The sequence below is a fragment of the Abrus precatorius genome, unplaced genomic scaffold (genome assembly GCF_003935025.1).
Source record: "Abrus precatorius isolate BTA unplaced genomic scaffold, Abrus_2018 Scaffold9, whole genome shotgun sequence".
Classification (NCBI taxonomy): domain Eukaryota; kingdom Viridiplantae; phylum Streptophyta; class Magnoliopsida; order Fabales; family Fabaceae; genus Abrus; species Abrus precatorius.
Window position 1 is genome coordinate 29,914,841 of NW_020874439.1, and position 16,115 is coordinate 29,930,955.

The following is a 16,115-nucleotide window of genomic DNA, read 5'->3' on the forward strand; positions in this document are numbered from 1 at the left end:
ATTCTGAAAATAATTAAATTTGTTGTCAAATTCTCTAACTAATGTGATAAATTATAATTTTTGTATTGAATTAATAACTCCATACTAAATTTATTATTAACTTTTAAGATAAAATTTTTCAACCATAAATTACATCACTTTAAACAAATTTTTCAACAAAATCAACTCTGCAAAATCAAGTTTACAAACATGTTAGTACATTTTGATAGCCAAAGAGATTGAATTATACAAGGACTCATATTTATTATGTTACATCTTTCTTGAAACTTTTAATAATCCTAGCAATCCTCATTGATTCTGTCACTCACACTTGAAATTACTCCCCCTCAATCAATCCAATAAGAGAAAAATCAAATTCTCAATGTGTTCCTACATAAAAACTTCACAGCACAAAAACATGAAAGAATGGAAATTGACTGTTAGAAATAGTTGTTCTCAATGAGTAGTTGAAATAACATCACTTGTAACTGTTCTTCAGGGAATCATTTTCCCTAATAATGGAATCAAGATCAGCTTCTTGAAGTTGTGGCTGCCAGTTTCAAATGAGTTGCTGAAACAACATCAGTTACTTGTAAATGTTATTCAGGATATTCATTTTCCCTAACAATTGCATCAAGATTAGTTCTTAGTTCGCCCACATCCATGCTTCTGGAAGTAGTGGCTGCCAATTTCATTTCATATTCAGTTACTTCTCTTCTGATTCTATCAGTTGCTAGAATTTTCTCGGATATTTGTTCAAAACCTTTATGGATGCTAACCAAGAGCCTATAAACCTGCAATCCTGTGGGATCTTTCTTTGCTTCCCTGTAAGGATAAGAAAGGAAAAATAAATTGCACATTACTTGCCTTTGGTATTCAACAAAATTAGCCATGACATAAAATAAAAGAATTCATAGCTAGATCCCAGATGATATTCAGGGTGTTTCATTGTCTCTTCATCACTTTGTACCCCTCCATTTGTTTCCCATGTATATTTCCACTTTATTTCTTCTTTCTTGTGTGTGCATAGTCATTAGTATTATTTGTGTGGGCATGTGTGCAAGCTGGCAAAAATAAAACTTTGGATAAGATATGTTTTTGGTCCTCAATTTAGTTTTAGTTCTCTAAGAACTTTGGATTAGATATGTTTTTGGTCCCTATCACCATGCACTAATGATTGGAAATGCATTTAAACCTGTTACTTCAATATGGTCATTGATATGGACTAAGTGGTGATAAGGACTATCTTGAAAAATGTTTAACAAAAAAGAAATTGGAAGACTAAAACCAAATTTAGCCATATTACAGGGTCTAAAACCACATTTAAACATAAAATCATTATACCTAAAGACAATTTCATCTGCAACAGCATATGTTCGATGCAAGCGTTCCTGGATAGAATTACTCTCCAATTGAACCTCCCTGGTATCTTTTAAGATCCGCTCAATGTCAGTATCTTGTTTCCCACTATTTTTTGTAATCTCCTTTATCCTGTCAGTATAAGATTTCCTGGATGCTAGTTTTGGCTGCTTCTCAAGATCTGCATGAAGTTTCAAATGTTCCTCCTCCCTGGAGACAGGGAGAACATCCAAGTCAACAAGGCATATGCATTGTTCTAGTAAATTTTATTATGAGAGGACATCAATCAACTAAGAGACAAACACAGTCAAGATGAAATCAGTTGAACATTTGACACACTCAATACATTAAATAAGGTGGAGTGTATTTGTGCTTCAACTACAAATTAAAGATGCAAAACACACAAAATGACACAAATTTTCAAAGCCTTGCTGCACTGGGGCTATTGATCTCTTTTATGTGTTTCTTCACTCTTTCAAGAAAGCATACAGTTGCAGACATACAGTTTATCTCAGTCAGCTCATTTATTGCAAAATTGAACAAAATGGCCTTTGTGCATAAAGAACTAGAGGAATTAGGAAAGAGAACTAATAAGTTTCCCATTTCTACCAGTCATGAAAATAAAAAAGATATAGAAGTTAGCCATCTTCATTTAAGCAATATTTGAAGGGAATTAAGAAGTGTGCATGAGAAAAAGTTGCATGTTAAGACCACAATTCCCAAACAAAACTAGAAAACATGTGACTCATTGATAGTCTGCAGCTAGGGTTTCACAAAGATGTGTTAAGCGCAGGCTCATCTTGATCCATCGTTTTACTTTGCATTTCAACCTGAATTTGCTTACTTTTCCCTAGAATTTTGTTTCAGTTGGCTAAAACAATGTAAAATGAGCTTTGGATATGTACCTCTTTATAATTTCAGATAAAATAAACTGCTCTTCCTGCTGCACTTCTCTCATCCTTTGAAGCATTTCTAGTGCATCTGGATTGTTTGAATATAGAGACTCCTCAAGACTTATCTTTCTCTCCTCCAAAGGTTTTCTTACAACATCCCTGTGACACATTCAAATCCAGCGAAGCTAATTATCATTCAACTGCCTGCACTCTCTCGTAAGAAAGGAAAGAAAATATTCTGTGCACAAAAAGAATCAGTTTTATCTTACAAAAGTGATACACACACACACACAAATTTATTGGAGAGGTTAGATTTGAGTATTGAACTATTCTATGTTGCGCCCATTCCAACCCAGAATTAAAGATAACCATATAACAGATGTAATTATTGAATAAGTAACTTTTGGTAAATAGCATATGAACAATTTGACCTACCACTCTGATTCCAAAGTCAAAAGGTAATTCCTCTTAGCTTTTACTTGTTCATTCAACTGGTCAATGTAGAAGTCAATAGAATGTTGGTTATTAAATGCCATTTCAGCTGCTTCCTTCATCACTTCCAATTCTCGTTCAAGATGCTCAAGTTCGGAAGTCCGTACAGTAACTTCATCAATCAGTTTTTTCTCCTGAATTTGAAATTTATTAGTTTCAAATCTTATGTGGTTAAGCATCAGACCTAAAGAAAAGAAACACACCATCCATATACTTCAATCTAGCATACTCAATAGTTATAGCACAAGACAAAATATGACCTTTTGTATCTATAATACTTTGTTATACACATTTCACATTTGGACATATTATAAAAAGAAACGAGAGAATTCTAAATATAATCATATTTTCCCAACTAGACATCAATAATACCTTATGTTTCAATACTGACAAATGTCCATCCCTAAGATGAACAGGATTCTCTTCATTTCCAAATGAACCTCTTCCAGTCCCAACGTTTGCTTCAGGCAACTCCTCCTCATTTAATACACTATTCAATTCATGCTTGATAGAACCTTCCATCTTGAAGTTGGATTTATCCTTGCTGGCCTGACTGATGGAGGCATCACCCTTGGTACCCTCTGTTCCAGGTGTCTGCGTCTCCATTCTGTGATCATTCAACTTGCTTTCAACTTTAGAGCAATCACCTATCACCCCTTTAAAAATCTTTGTAAGCTATATTCTCATAGTTTTTTCTAGCACTTGTAGAGGTATGGCCAGCAACCCTTTCACTTTCAGATGGTTCAGAAATCCTCTCCACCTAGAATATAATTAATTTAAACAGATCTTCTTCAGATGGATACAGGAACAGTCAAACAGCCACAAGTAAAAGATATATCCTATTTTTATGTATAAATGCAGAACATAAGAATACAAGAACCGTAATGAGAAGAAAAACAAGCAGAGACTCCACATTAGCAACAGCCATCACAGATGTCAGATACTATTTAAAAACATTTCACACAAGAAAGGTCATACACCTCCTGTACCAAAAAGCTAGGAGGCAAAGACAGAAGAAGCACTGCTACAAATATGCAAGTGATTTCTTTAATCACAACAACTGACAAAATAATGCTCCAAACTCCACATGTCAAAAAAAAAAAGCAAATGCGGGGGTTCTACAAAACAACACTTTTAAATCATCTACCATGTCACGTTCACATGGTTTTTAGATTTATTGTACCGAACAGATCACTTTCAATGGACCATGAGCAAATCATATAAATAGATTTAAATGTCATATCCAACCTAAAACCTTAAGATATTAGGTTATGGGTCCTTGTCACTTATATATTGTTCAACTTCTCCATTCATACCCAATGTAAAACTTCTCCATTCATACTTGTTGCCTCAACATTTATCAAATCAAGAAGCTTCAGTTTTGCAAACTATACATTAGCCGGTTATGTTGGATGGCATCACAAGACATGCTTGTGTAGCCTACTGTTAAGTTTTCATAGTTTAGTTCCCGCTCAGAACTGACATAACAACATAACTTATTATTGTAAATTTGTAAACCTACATTCCTAACTTCATTAGAAATGCAAATGCACCAAAAGGTACAAACATGTCAATTGTGTTGGTTCTTATAGAGAAATGAATGAAGTCATCAAAAGATCAGTGTAAAAGAACAATATATCATCATACTCAAAGTTTGATTTCAATGAATGATATCAAGACTTGGTCAATGCTCAATGATTATACACAGACCCAATAACACACATCAGCTTATCATTTACAAACAGAAATCAAATTAAAAAAACTTTTTCTTTTCTTGTTTCCCATATTTTATGTGCCTCAATTCGCCGACCCAGAAGGGAGAAATATGCAAAATTGATCTTTGCGAGTTTGTGACAGTACCTGGTAGAAATTGATATCTTGGGTGTGACCCGAATTCACAACAGCGGAAAGTGTAGGAACTTGGGAACGACGCCGTATAATGGGTCGATGAAAAGTTTGAAGCTTCGAATTTGGGGTGTCCCCTGGAATTCTGAATATTGAGTCTTTACCAGTTAAAAACGATGTCGTATCTTTAATTATACCTTCATTGATTCGTATAAATAAACTAGTAAATTTCGTGCACAGTTATTATTAAATAAAATAATTTTTTTAGGTAAAAAATAACAATATATTTAATAAATTTAAAATATTCTATTATGCTAAATTATATAAATTTATAATAAAACAATAAAATCAAAGAGATAAAAGTTTTAAACTATAAAAATTGAAACAAAATAAAAATAAATAAATGTTCGATGTATGAAAAATTGCATGACATAATAAAAAAATAACACTTAAAAACACTCTTGTATAAAATGATTTTAAAAAAACTATCATTTAATAACTAAAGCATACATATTATGTATAGAAGTGAATAATCATTTATCTCACTGCTTTGAATGCATTATTAACTGCATTATATTATATTTGGTGTTGTAAGATAAACTTCAAAGTAAGGTTAGATGTAGTATGATAAGATGCAAAATTATTTATTTATGTAAATTAATAATTTTCTATGAAAAAAATTATCACATTAAACATTGTAAAATTTTATTACTGAGGAGAAAGTCTCACATTTAGAAGAATTTTCTTACCTAAAACTAAAGGTTTATTCTAGTGTTGATAGTTTTGTTGGTTTGAAATGAATTTTTTTTAACTCTCACATATGTACTTGGTAAAGTGTGCCAACTTCTTTTCATTCTTTAAAATGTTATTTCTATCAGTAGCTTAACTGTTTAATTGCAATCACATTCTTTTCATTCATTTCTTTGTAAAAGAATTGTTGGTTTAATATGAAAAGCAAACCAATGAGTGGAATCTATCTAACGGAATGCTGGAATATCGATGGAAGTGAATTTTATAAATGTTAAGACTCTTCTTAAACCAAAATTTATTCATTTTCTTGACATGTTTTATGCATATCTTAATGGTTGAAAATGTACCAAAAGAAATTGAAAATGGTTAAAAGGGTATGTGAGGACTAGATTACACCAACAATTTGCCATGAAAAGTATGTGTCACACCAACCAAAATTCCACCTCCTTATATATCATGCTATTGGTCTAATGCAGTTGACTCAACATATCAAAATTCAAACTAGCTCTTAGTGATTTCTGTGATCATGGAAGTTGGGAGAGAAGATGAGATTGTGGACATGTCAATGTCACCCCAATTAGTTGGTTCCATTAACAGTGACTTTTGTCACAAGAAGGAGTTTATGTCTCAAGCATACCTTCAAAATAGGTACTCAGAGATTGACATAGAAATTGAAGATTCCAATTTCAAACAAAGTTGTCCCCTCCCCATATTTCTCAAGGTAGAAAACAAGATATTTATTATATGTTATATTCTTAAGATGATAAATACTTTTTTTAATAAAAATTTACTACTTGAAGTTGTTTATTCTCAGTCATAAGAGTAGAGATTAACATTTTCTTACTATTATTGGTTTATTCTCTAAAAATTTGACACACTTAAAAAAAAACAAATGTTTGAGGTAAATAACTTGACTTCTTAGAAAATAAATTAATAATAAAGAATGGGTCAAGAAGTGTGTGTAAAATAAAGTGACAGAAAACATAACTATACTATGTTGACTATTGCCAATGTTTTATACTTCATTTTTCACTAACGTGCAGTTTGAAGATGTAGAGTACAAGGTGAGAAATAGCCTAGCAGACTCTAATAACCCTGTGAAGATAATGGTGTCAAAGGTAGCCACACAACTCAATGTGGAAGAAGATAGATACAAGAAAATTTTGAAAGGCATCACAGGAAGCATTGGGCCTGGTGAAATTCTTGCTCTAATGGGTCCTTCTGGCAGTGGCAAGACAACCTTATTGAGAGTTATAGGAGGAAGATTGCGTAACAATGTAAAGGGAAAAATAACTTATAATGATGTTTGTTATACTCCAGCCATCAAGAGGAGGTTAAGTGGTTAACCAGCTTCATAGACATAATCATGTGTTATGGCAAACACTCGATCCTTTTATAGAACATGAATATGTGCTAATATTGTTATTTTGTTTTTGTTTTTGACCCTACTTCATAGGATTGGATTTGTGGCACAAGAGGATGTGCTTTTCCCACAATTAACTGTAGAAGAAACATTAGTCTTCTCAGCACTCTTGAGGCTTCCAACCAATATGAGCAAGCAACAAAAATATGCAAAAGTGGAGACTACTATCAAGGAGTTAGGCCTTGAAAGGTGTGTTTAATTTGCACCACATTTTAAGACATACAAGTGGGAAATGAAACAAAACTTCCCTTAAATGAAATAAACAAAATTGTTTCCCTAAATAACTTCTTGCATAACAATAGATGTCGCCACACAAAAATAGCTGGAGGATTTCTCAAAGGCATATCAGGAGGAGAAAGGAAAAGAACTAGCATTGGCTATGAAATTCTTGTTGATCCTTCGTTGTTGCTACTTGATGAACCAACTTCTGGCCTTGATTCCACCTCAGCAAACAAACTCCTTCTCACTCTTCAAGGACTTGCTAAGGTGTCTATATCTAAATTATGTGCCCTTTATGATCAAATTCTTAGATGTAGTACACATAAAATCAAATATTTGTTGAAAGTTTCATTTGATTTACCTATAGGCTGGAAGGACCATAATCACAACAATACACCAACCATCAAGCAGAATCTTTCACACGTTTGATAAACTTCTTCTAATATCAGAAGGGTATCCTATTTACTATGGCAAGGCTAGAGAAACAATGGCATACTTTTCATCCTTGAGGTTCATCCCAGAAATACCAATGAATCCTGCAGAATTCTTGCTTGACTTAGCAACGGGACAAGTTAATGACATAAGTGTTCCAACAGACATTGTACAAGACCATGAATCTGATAACCTTTCAAAAGTTGTTATCAAAGTATGAATCCTTTGACATATATATTTATGTACATACTCCATCTCTTACCTTCTTATTAGTTGTTTCTTTACCATGTTAGTATCTACAATTCAAGTACAAAACTTTACTCGAGTCGAAGGAAAAGGAAGAGAACCATAGAACAACAAACACACCAGAACATCTTCAACTAGCCATTCAAGTTAAGAAGGAGTGGACATTGAGTTGGTTGGACCAGTTTGTGATTGTTTCAAGGAGAACATTCAAAGCTAGATGCAAGGACTATTTTGATAAGTTAAGACTAGTTCAAGCACTTGGAGTTGCACTTTTATTGGGGCTCCTTTGGTGGAAATCTTCAATCAATACTGAGGCTCAACTTAGAGATCAAGTAATTAATTTCCATGATATATATTGTTTTCCTCTTATTACAAGATTCAGCTGCTAATCACTATCTTTCGTGCAGGTTGGTTTAGCATTCTACATGTGTATATTTTGGACCTCTTCATGTATTTTTGGAGCAGTTTATGTCTTTCCATTTGAAAAGTACTACTTGATAAAAGAAAGGAAAGCTGACATGTATAGATTAAGTGTATACTATGCATGCAGCACTTTGTGTGATATGGTGGCACATGTTTTCTATCCAACTATTTTCATGGTCATCTTGTACTTCATGGCTGGCTTTAAGAGGACTGTTGCTTGTTTCTTCTTGACACTATTTACTATTTTGTTAATAGCTATAACAAGTCAAGTAAGTTATGTCAATACTTACAAAGTGAGTTAGTGCCTTATCAATCATTTGTTTAAAGCTTTTTAACATGTATTTTTTGTTACTAGGGAGCAGGAGAATTGTTTGGAGCAGCAGTTATGAGTATTAAAAGTGCAGGGATGACTGCTTCTTTGATACTAATGTTGTTTCTTCTTACAGGTGGCTACTATGTCCAGGTATGTCCAACCCTTTTTTAGTGCAAAATCTTTTCCAATAACAAGCAGCAACAATACTACTAAAATGGGAGATAACTAGAATATAAGTTCTTAGAACAATTAATGCAGTTTAAGTATTTTGCATAAACGAGTCATAAAGTTCTAACATCTTTTTGAGGTAAAACTCTCACACTCATTTTTAATTGTGCAGCACATACCAAAGTTCATGGGGTGGTTGAAGTATTTGTCATTTATGTACTATGGTTTTAGGCTTCTTCTGAAGGTGCAATATTCAGGTGACCAACTATATGATTGTGAAAGCAAAAGAGGGTGTAGAACACTACAAAGTTCACCTACATTTGACAATGTAAACTTGAAAGGTGGATTAAAAGAAGTGTGGATTCTACTAGCCATGGCCCTATGCTTCCGGTTATTAGCTTACTTCTGCCTTCGTAGAAGAATTGATGTTCGCAACTAATTCTGATGAAGTTCAATCTTGAAATAATGAAATCTACATTAGTAATTTACCACAATATTATGATTTGAGGGAAATGTGTGAACCTTTTTGCAATAAAGAGAGAAAATAATCAATATGGTCACTCAATAATTGTTTTGTTGCTTAAAAGAAAGCACTATACTGAATTCATTCCTTATCAACCAATTCACACAGTGTGAATTTTGTATTTCATGTCATTGTTGTAGCTAATTTACATCAGATGATGTGAAACAGTAAGATGTATTTTTCAATTCCTAAGCTATTTTCTTGCATTCTTTTTAATAATAAAAGTTATAAAAGTTTATTATGTTTATAAATTATACATTTTCATCTAATTATGACAAGATATTGACATAGTAGCACTCTGATGTGTTATAATATAAAGATTAATATACAAATAAATTTAAATTTGAGAATCAAAATAAAATATAAAATTAATTAATTTAATCGTTGTTTAAATTTTTTTATTAAATAAATTAACTTTATAAAATTTCATAAAAGTAATAGATATTTTATTATATTATTTTATTGTAAAGTATCCATTTGCACTTCATCAATATACATTCCCGGATGTAAGTGAACCTCTCGTTAAGATGTTATTTTCAGATGCTAAGCTACTTCACATGCATTCTTTGTTTAAAGAAAATGTTTGGAAAGTTCATTGTTTTTTTTTTCTTAATTATACGAATTTGTTAGAGGAGCATTAATTATGGCACACAATCTATAATGGTTTTCTTTTTATTAAAGACAAATTAACACTTTTATTAACCTTTTGGTTAGCAAAGAGAAAAACAGCTCAAAGTTGTAAGTAAATATATAAATAAGCATTAAAATAATTAAAGCCATAAGTATATAAACCGAAGGTGTACTTGTATCAATTTTATTTACTACATAAAATGGACCCTTCATATTTTTTTACGTAGGACAACTCATGGACAACTTAGCACTACATAAAAAGGACCCTTCATTCATAAACACAACTATTAGGCTATTATTTAATGATGAGTTAATAAATTGTGAAATAATTTGACTTCTCATATATCTTATTAATGACATATAATTAAATTGTAGCAACTGAAAATGTACTTTGAAAATAATATTTTTTATTTAAAAATTGCTTCTAATATTCAGCATAACTACAAATAAACGAAAAAATAGTTTTTATTTAAGCTTAGCATAATTATTTAATAATAAAAAAAGAAAAATAAATCCTTCATTCTTTGATAAAAAAAGGTTCTCCTTGCATGTATAAGAATACAAAACGACATCGCTACTATTTTAATAGTTTATATAATAAAAATTAATATTAACAACAAATTCATATTATCAACATAATAAACGTAAAAATATACTATTTCCAATTTATAATGGTTTATATATATATATATATATATATATATATAATTTATATGCAATAATTTTTTATTAAAAACTATTAAATATGGCAAGATGTTATATATTTATAAATGTTTTAATATACACTCTTAAATATATGTTAAAAAGTAATTTTTAATTATATTTTAACATATTTTTCAAAAAATTATCATTGGTTATTAAACAAGAAGCTAATTAAACTCTCTTTACTAAAACCTTGACAGGCTGGCACGTTCCTCTTGTTTCCACGATAACAAAACCATAAAATAAAGAGATAAAAAGAAAATGGGATTTCTGAAAAAACACCAAAAAATGAAACCATTCGTTTATCATCTCTCTTCAGCAGTCAAAACCCATTTGAGTTTCTGACGCCACCACTTCCAACAGCCACCAAAACACACACAACACCAACGTTGCTGTCATATCCTCGTCTTCTGTCACTTCATTATTGGTTGGAACTTGGAATAGGAACACAAAACCAAATATCAAATCACCCCTTTCTCTCTCCTATGTTCATGTTCAGCTGAATCAATCAGCGTAGCATGGAACTTGTTCCATACTCTGACCCAAACTCTGCCACCCCAGCATGGCAGGACATGTTCCGATCCGCATCCACCAGACAACCCGCGTCAACCCCTCAACCCCACGCGCCGCCAAGAAAACCTCACGCGCCTTCGACCACACCGCACGCGCCGCCGCAGCCTCAAAATGACGGCGACCCAGATGGGAAAAACGCATTTTCCGGCGATCCCCAGGTACGGTTGGCCCTTTACATAGCCATGGCGCATGCGGGTCTTGCCTTCGCCATTTTCATTCTTTACACTGTCACCAAGCTTTTGGAACAGTACATGAGACCCCTACAATGGGCTGTGTTATGCTCTATCCCTCTAAGAGGCATTCAGCAAACACTTGTTGCGTTTTGGTCTGAACCCCTTCAATTAGGCCTCACAGAAACGGTTCTTGCTGTTCCTGTTGCTGTGTTCAGAGTCTTTGTTGGTACTCTTGTTGAGGTTCGTGAAGCTTCTTTTAGAGTTCTTTTGAGGAAACCAAAGCCTGAGAGCAACCAACTTTCTAGGAAGCGTAGTGGATTTTCAAATTTGCTTCGTTTGCTTGTGTCTTTTGGGATATTCATAATTGCTTATGAGAGGCTTGGTTATTTTGGGGCATTGTCCCTTACGGGGTTAGGGTTCTTGTTCAGCTCAAAGAATGTGGACTCCACTATGCACACTTTGTCTTCTTTCAGGAGTATCAGCTTCAGGCGCAGTACTATTAGTGCTTTTTTCACCAGAGGGATATTGAAAAGGTTGAAGATTATTGTGGCAATAGGGCTTATTGTTGGTATGATTGTAGGGTTTTTGACTGGTGTCATTTTCTTTTCCTATAAGATTGGAGTTGAAGGGAAAGATGCAGTGATATCTCTGAAGTTGCATGTGGAAGAAAGCAATTATGCTGAGAGAATTGGTGTGAAGAAGTGGATGGATGAGAATGATGTTGCTGGGATGGTGGATGGTTACACTACCAAGTTGTATGAGACAGTGTCTGATCAGATAGATGGGTTGGCTGTGCAGTATAATATGACGGAATTTGTGACTGGCATTAAGCATTTTGTGATTTCTACTCCTGTTAACTCCTCGGTCCCTTCAAGAGCTTTGATGACCCCCTCGCCATACACCGAGAAGTTCTTGAGTTTGAAAAGCCGGGTTAGGAACAGGGAATGGAGCCAGATTTATGCAGAACTTGATCTGCTTTTCCGAGAGCTTGTGATCACTCGTGAGGATTTAGTTGAGAAGGCAAAAGGGTTTGCCTTTAAAGGAATTGATGTATCTCAACGTATTTTTGCTAGTAGTAGAACTGTGCTTGGAAGCAGTACAAAATTTATGCTCTCCATTGCATATTCTATAATCTCTGGAGCTGCAGAGGTTTTCAATTTTGTGTCCCAGTCAATGGTATTTATTTGGGTTTTGTATTATCTCATCACATCAGAGTCTGGTGGAGTAACAGAACAAGTGATGCACATGCTTCCAATTACAAACTCCACAAGGATTAGATGCGTTGAAGTTTTAGATAAAGCTATTTCAGGAGTTCTATTAGCCACTGTTGAGATTGCATTTTTTCAAGGTTGTCTTACATGGCTTTTGTTTAGGTTGTACAAAATACATTTCTTGTACATGTCAACTGTTCTTGCCTTCATCAGTCCTCTGCTTCCAATATTTCCATCTTGGCTTGCAACAATCCCAGCAGCCATACAACTAGTGCTGGAAGGCAGATACATAGTGGCCATTGTCTTGTCTATTATTCACCTTTTTCTCATGGATTATGGGGCCTCAGAGATTCTCGAAGACGTGCCTGGGAACAGTGCATATCTCACTGGACTAAGCATCATTGGGGGAATGACATTATTCCCATCTGCTCTTGAGGTAAATTTTTACCCTTCTAGATTTAATCTTCTGATGATTATAGAAGCACCAGTCTCTCACTCTTGACGCTTAATGTTTAGCTGACTCTCAAGGTGGAATGTCGCTCTTCTTGTTTTAGTGTATTAAAATGAAAAAAATCCTTAATTTTGGCTTTTTTTGTCAACTTGCTTCTCTTGCAGATTCTTGTTTTAAAATGGAAAACTGGTAAACCTGCATAACTTGATTAAAATTCTATTTCTAAGCTTTGAAATCTGACTATTAGGTTGTGTGGTCGTCTCTAAACTTTGTAAATAATGTGTCAAAACATTTGGGATCCAGTGAACTGTTCTAGGAACTCTGATTGATATAAATTTCCTGTGAGGCAATAATTTCAATGTTGTAAAGGCTTAAATTTTTTTGATCATGTTTGGTTCAGTCTATCCATGACCTTGTTTAGGTGCATTTCTCTTGCATCCATGACATTGTTAGATTGACTTGAAGGGTGTATGTTGTTTTGTAGGGAGCTATTATGGGTCCATTGATAACTACAGTTATGATTGCACTGAAGGATTTGTATACTGAATTTGTTTTGGAAGAACCTAAGGAATTGGCCAAGAAGAAAGCCAACTAGCTAAGCTTTTCTACCTGTGTCTATAAAAGGAGTTATTTGCAATTGAAGTTTGCTGCAACTGCAGGGTTTGCCTCTAGATTTTTGTGTTGCTCATAGTTATGTAATTTCATTTTTATATGTATCATTTTGTTATCATAATTGGCAGAAATAGGACCTTTTTTTTTTCTTTTTTTTTTTCCTCTTATCCATTTTAGGGGTCATCAAATATTTTCACTTGGTGGCTGTGTTCATTAATTGTACACTTAGATCTGTATTTATTCCTGTAACAATTTTTCTTATTCATTGTACCAAAAGAAAAGAAAGACTCATGCAAGCTTGTCTGGAACGTAATGTCACCTTCAATATTCTTGGATTTAGTAATGAAGATGAGTTTCACTGATATCACTATTATATTAATTATGTGCATTATTTCGCAACTATGCCGTTAGGGATATAAATATATACTTAGAGAACGTTTTTTTAGTGTTTGAATTTATTTAGAGAGCGTTTTAGTCAAAGCCAGAACATATTAAAAAAAAGTGCATCAAATGGGGGTGAAAAGAAAACAGAAAAAAAATGCAGCGATTTTGTTTTTGTTAAAAAGAAAATAAAGTAAAAAATAAAATAAAATGATTTTTAGAAATGCAAATTCAAAATTTATTCTTCTTTTATTTTTTAAAATTAAAATGAAAATTTTCTCTCTCTCCTCTCAGTGAATAAAAAAAATACTATAATATGATTTTTAATACAATTTCAATGTAATTTTTAATTAAAAAAATTAAAATTATGAATTCATTAAACAAATTCTTAAGAGCACTGGTTAATAAAATCTAAAAACTATTCTAACACTTAATTGGATTTTATACAAGAAAAGTGTATGTCAATAAGTCAATCATGTATATGTATATGCTTCCTCCAGCAATAATGGACCCATTGCTATTATAACATAGTTTAGGAAAGATATAAGAAAGACTTTAGAGAGAAAAAAAAAATTGAAATTATTATTTGAGCATAATATATATATATATAACACATAACACAAATTCTTTGGTTTCATCATTGACATCAATTGAGCATATTATACACACATATAAGATACATACAGACAACAACTCCTTGGAGAGAGGAAGTGGTGTATTTTAATTCTCTTAGATAGGGAAAAAAAAAATAGTTCTGAGTGTTATGTTTTATCCTGTTTGTATACAAAAACACTACCTATATATTTCATATCACTTTCTTGCATTGATATAACTATAATAGTATATATGCTATGCCTTTTATTGGCAAAAGTTTTGTAACAAAACAAATTGCAAGAGTCAATAATTTTAATTTATGATTTCACAATAAAAATTATTTTAGTTTTTAATTTTGTAAAAATCACTTATTCTAATCTTTTTTTTTCAATGTCATGTTTTATTGTTGTTTTATATTAAAATAATTTAAACAAATATAATTTTGTAAAGTCAGAAGTTAAAGTAAATTTTTGTAAAGTTAGTGACTAAAATAATTAACACTTATTATTTAAGAGATTAAAATAGATATTTATGTAATAAACCTACTTTTGTTGACTCTTTTGTGAACAGCATTTCTTTAGCACAAGCAACCTCCTTGCTGTTCTGTTTGGGATGATACGAAATAATGCAGACAAAATAATACAAACATGATCATACTGATAAGAAAGCAATAATGTGAAGGAAGATAAAGTTGTGAAAAAGAGAGAGATAATTGATAATTTATTTGAATTGGAAAGCCTGTCAGAATAGTGTTCTATAATCAATCAATTCAATTGTTAGAAAATAATAGAAGGGCCTTTTATAACCCATGTTCTTCTGGCAAAAAACTATTTAATTAACCAATTCAGTTTCTAGGAAATAAAATTAGAGACTTTATAAAATTAGCACATCAAGGAGTGAGATAGAAGAAGAGGAGAAATAAGTGTAGTATAAAATGAGTAAGGTAAAGAAAAGAATTTTGAAAAGTGATGTAAGAAATTAAGATAGTATTACAATAGAAATAACATGATAATTTAGTGGTTTTTTTTTTTTCTTTAGTCTCTTTCATCTAAAAAGTTTTGATAATTTCTATTATAAAGTATTTATACTTTTTTTTATGAAATATATTTTTTATTTATCTTTAATAATAAAGTTGATGAAAGTCATAAAATAAAACTAGTAAAAGAATGAACAGATTTTTAAAATTAAAAATGTTGATAGTAGGATTAAGTTTAATAATATTAAATACAGATAAAATTAACAAGTTGTAATATTTTTAAAAAAATTTAAAGTTAATTAACTTCAATTATTTTTATTGAGCTATGTAATTAAGCTAAAGATAAATTATAAAAAAAATTACGAGTTACTTTCATGTCAAAAATTTGAAAACCCAAACAACAATTATTGCAAACAATATGAAAAGTCCCTTTTTACTATAGATGAAGATCAAGTAACTAATGAAAAGAGGTGTCTAAAAACACTTTCATTATGAAGCATATCCAGTTAGCAATTTTATTAACAACACAACTTTTAAAGAGAAAAAAATATATATATTCACTACTAACCTTTTATCAACAAGATCAATTTTATTTCAAAACCAATAATTATAATAATAATACCACACCATTGCTTCTTTCTGTATGTGCCTCCTCAATCCACATGTTTAATAGTGTTAAGAAATGATTGCTAGTCTGCATCATAACAGCTTATTTTAGAATTCAATGATTTATCTCTTTATTATAGA

The 16,115-nt window shown here is 32.0% G+C and overlaps 3 protein-coding genes across 7 annotated transcripts; 2 read left to right on the forward strand and 1 right to left on the reverse strand.

The window, feature by feature from the left end:
* Nucleotides 1–210: 210 nt before the first annotated feature.
* On the reverse strand, nucleotides 211–4,753 carry LOC113850039 (coiled-coil domain-containing protein 22 homolog). 4 transcript variants are annotated; one of them, XM_027480356.1, is made up of 6 exons: nucleotides 4,584–4,753; nucleotides 3,096–3,483; nucleotides 2,667–2,857; nucleotides 2,244–2,390; nucleotides 1,324–1,548; nucleotides 211–804 (listed from the first exon to the last, which is right to left on the reverse strand). In XM_027480356.1, exons 2-6 carry the CDS (start codon nucleotides 3,327–3,329, stop codon nucleotides 579–581), a joined length of 1,023 nt encoding a protein of 340 aa, XP_027336157.1. In that variant the 5' UTR covers nucleotides 3,330–3,483; nucleotides 4,584–4,753; the 3' UTR covers nucleotides 211–578. The 4 variants fall into 4 exon arrangements, with proteins under 4 accessions (XP_027336157.1, XP_027336155.1, XP_027336156.1 ...); XM_027480354.1 differs by having other exon boundaries at nucleotides 3,096–3,477; nucleotides 4,584–4,703; XM_027480357.1 differs by having other exon boundaries at nucleotides 670–1,073; nucleotides 1,126–1,548; nucleotides 3,096–3,477; nucleotides 4,584–4,703.
* Nucleotides 4,754–5,844: 1,091 nt separating this feature from the next.
* LOC113851176 (ABC transporter G family member 26-like) lies at nucleotides 5,845–8,981 on the forward strand. Its single transcript, XM_027481653.1, has 9 exons — nucleotides 5,845–6,039; nucleotides 6,362–6,651; nucleotides 6,775–6,930; nucleotides 7,044–7,227; nucleotides 7,328–7,606; nucleotides 7,686–7,970; nucleotides 8,046–8,330; nucleotides 8,417–8,524; nucleotides 8,715–8,981. Exons 1-9 carry the CDS (start codon nucleotides 5,845–5,847, stop codon nucleotides 8,979–8,981), a joined length of 2,049 nt encoding a protein of 682 aa, XP_027337454.1.
* Nucleotides 8,982–10,664: 1,683 nt separating this feature from the next.
* On the forward strand, nucleotides 10,665–13,777 carry LOC113850042. 2 transcript variants are annotated; one of them, XM_027480361.1, is made up of 3 exons: nucleotides 10,916–11,001; nucleotides 11,032–12,790; nucleotides 13,290–13,776. In XM_027480361.1, exons 1-3 carry the CDS (start codon nucleotides 10,916–10,918, stop codon nucleotides 13,398–13,400), a joined length of 1,956 nt encoding a protein of 651 aa, XP_027336162.1. In that variant the 3' UTR covers nucleotides 13,401–13,776. The 2 variants fall into 2 exon arrangements, with proteins under 2 accessions (XP_027336161.1, XP_027336162.1); XM_027480360.1 differs by having other exon boundaries at nucleotides 10,665–12,790; nucleotides 13,290–13,777.
* The last annotated feature ends 2,338 nt before the right edge of the window (nucleotides 13,778–16,115 follow it).

Coding starts and splice junctions, on each gene's coding strand:
- LOC113851176 (XM_027481653.1), top strand. CDS start 5,845: ATGGAAGTTGGGAGAGAAGATGAGATTGTGGACATGTCAATGTCACCC. Junction 7,228..7,327: donor CTCTTCAAGGACTTGCTAAG/GTGTCTATATCT, acceptor ATTTACCTATAG/GCTGGAAGGACCATAATCAC. Junction 7,607..7,685: donor TTTCAAAAGTTGTTATCAAA/GTATGAATCCTT, acceptor TTACCATGTTAG/TATCTACAATTCAAGTACAA.
- LOC113850042 (XM_027480360.1), top strand. CDS start 10,916: ATGGAACTTGTTCCATACTCTGACCCAAACTCTGCCACCCCAGCATGG. Junction 12,791..13,289: donor TATTCCCATCTGCTCTTGAG/GTAAATTTTTAC, acceptor GTTGTTTTGTAG/GGAGCTATTATGGGTCCATT.
- LOC113850039 (XM_027480356.1), bottom strand. CDS start 3,329: ATGGAGACGCAGACACCTGGAACAGAGGGTACCAAGGGTGATGCCTCC. Junction 1,549..2,243: donor TTATCTGAAATTATAAAGAG/GTACATATCCAA, acceptor CCCTGTCTCCAG/GGAGGAGGAACATTTGAAAC. Junction 805..1,323: donor GCAGATGAAATTGTCTTTAG/GTATAATGATTT, acceptor TTATCCTTACAG/GGAAGCAAAGAAAGATCCCA.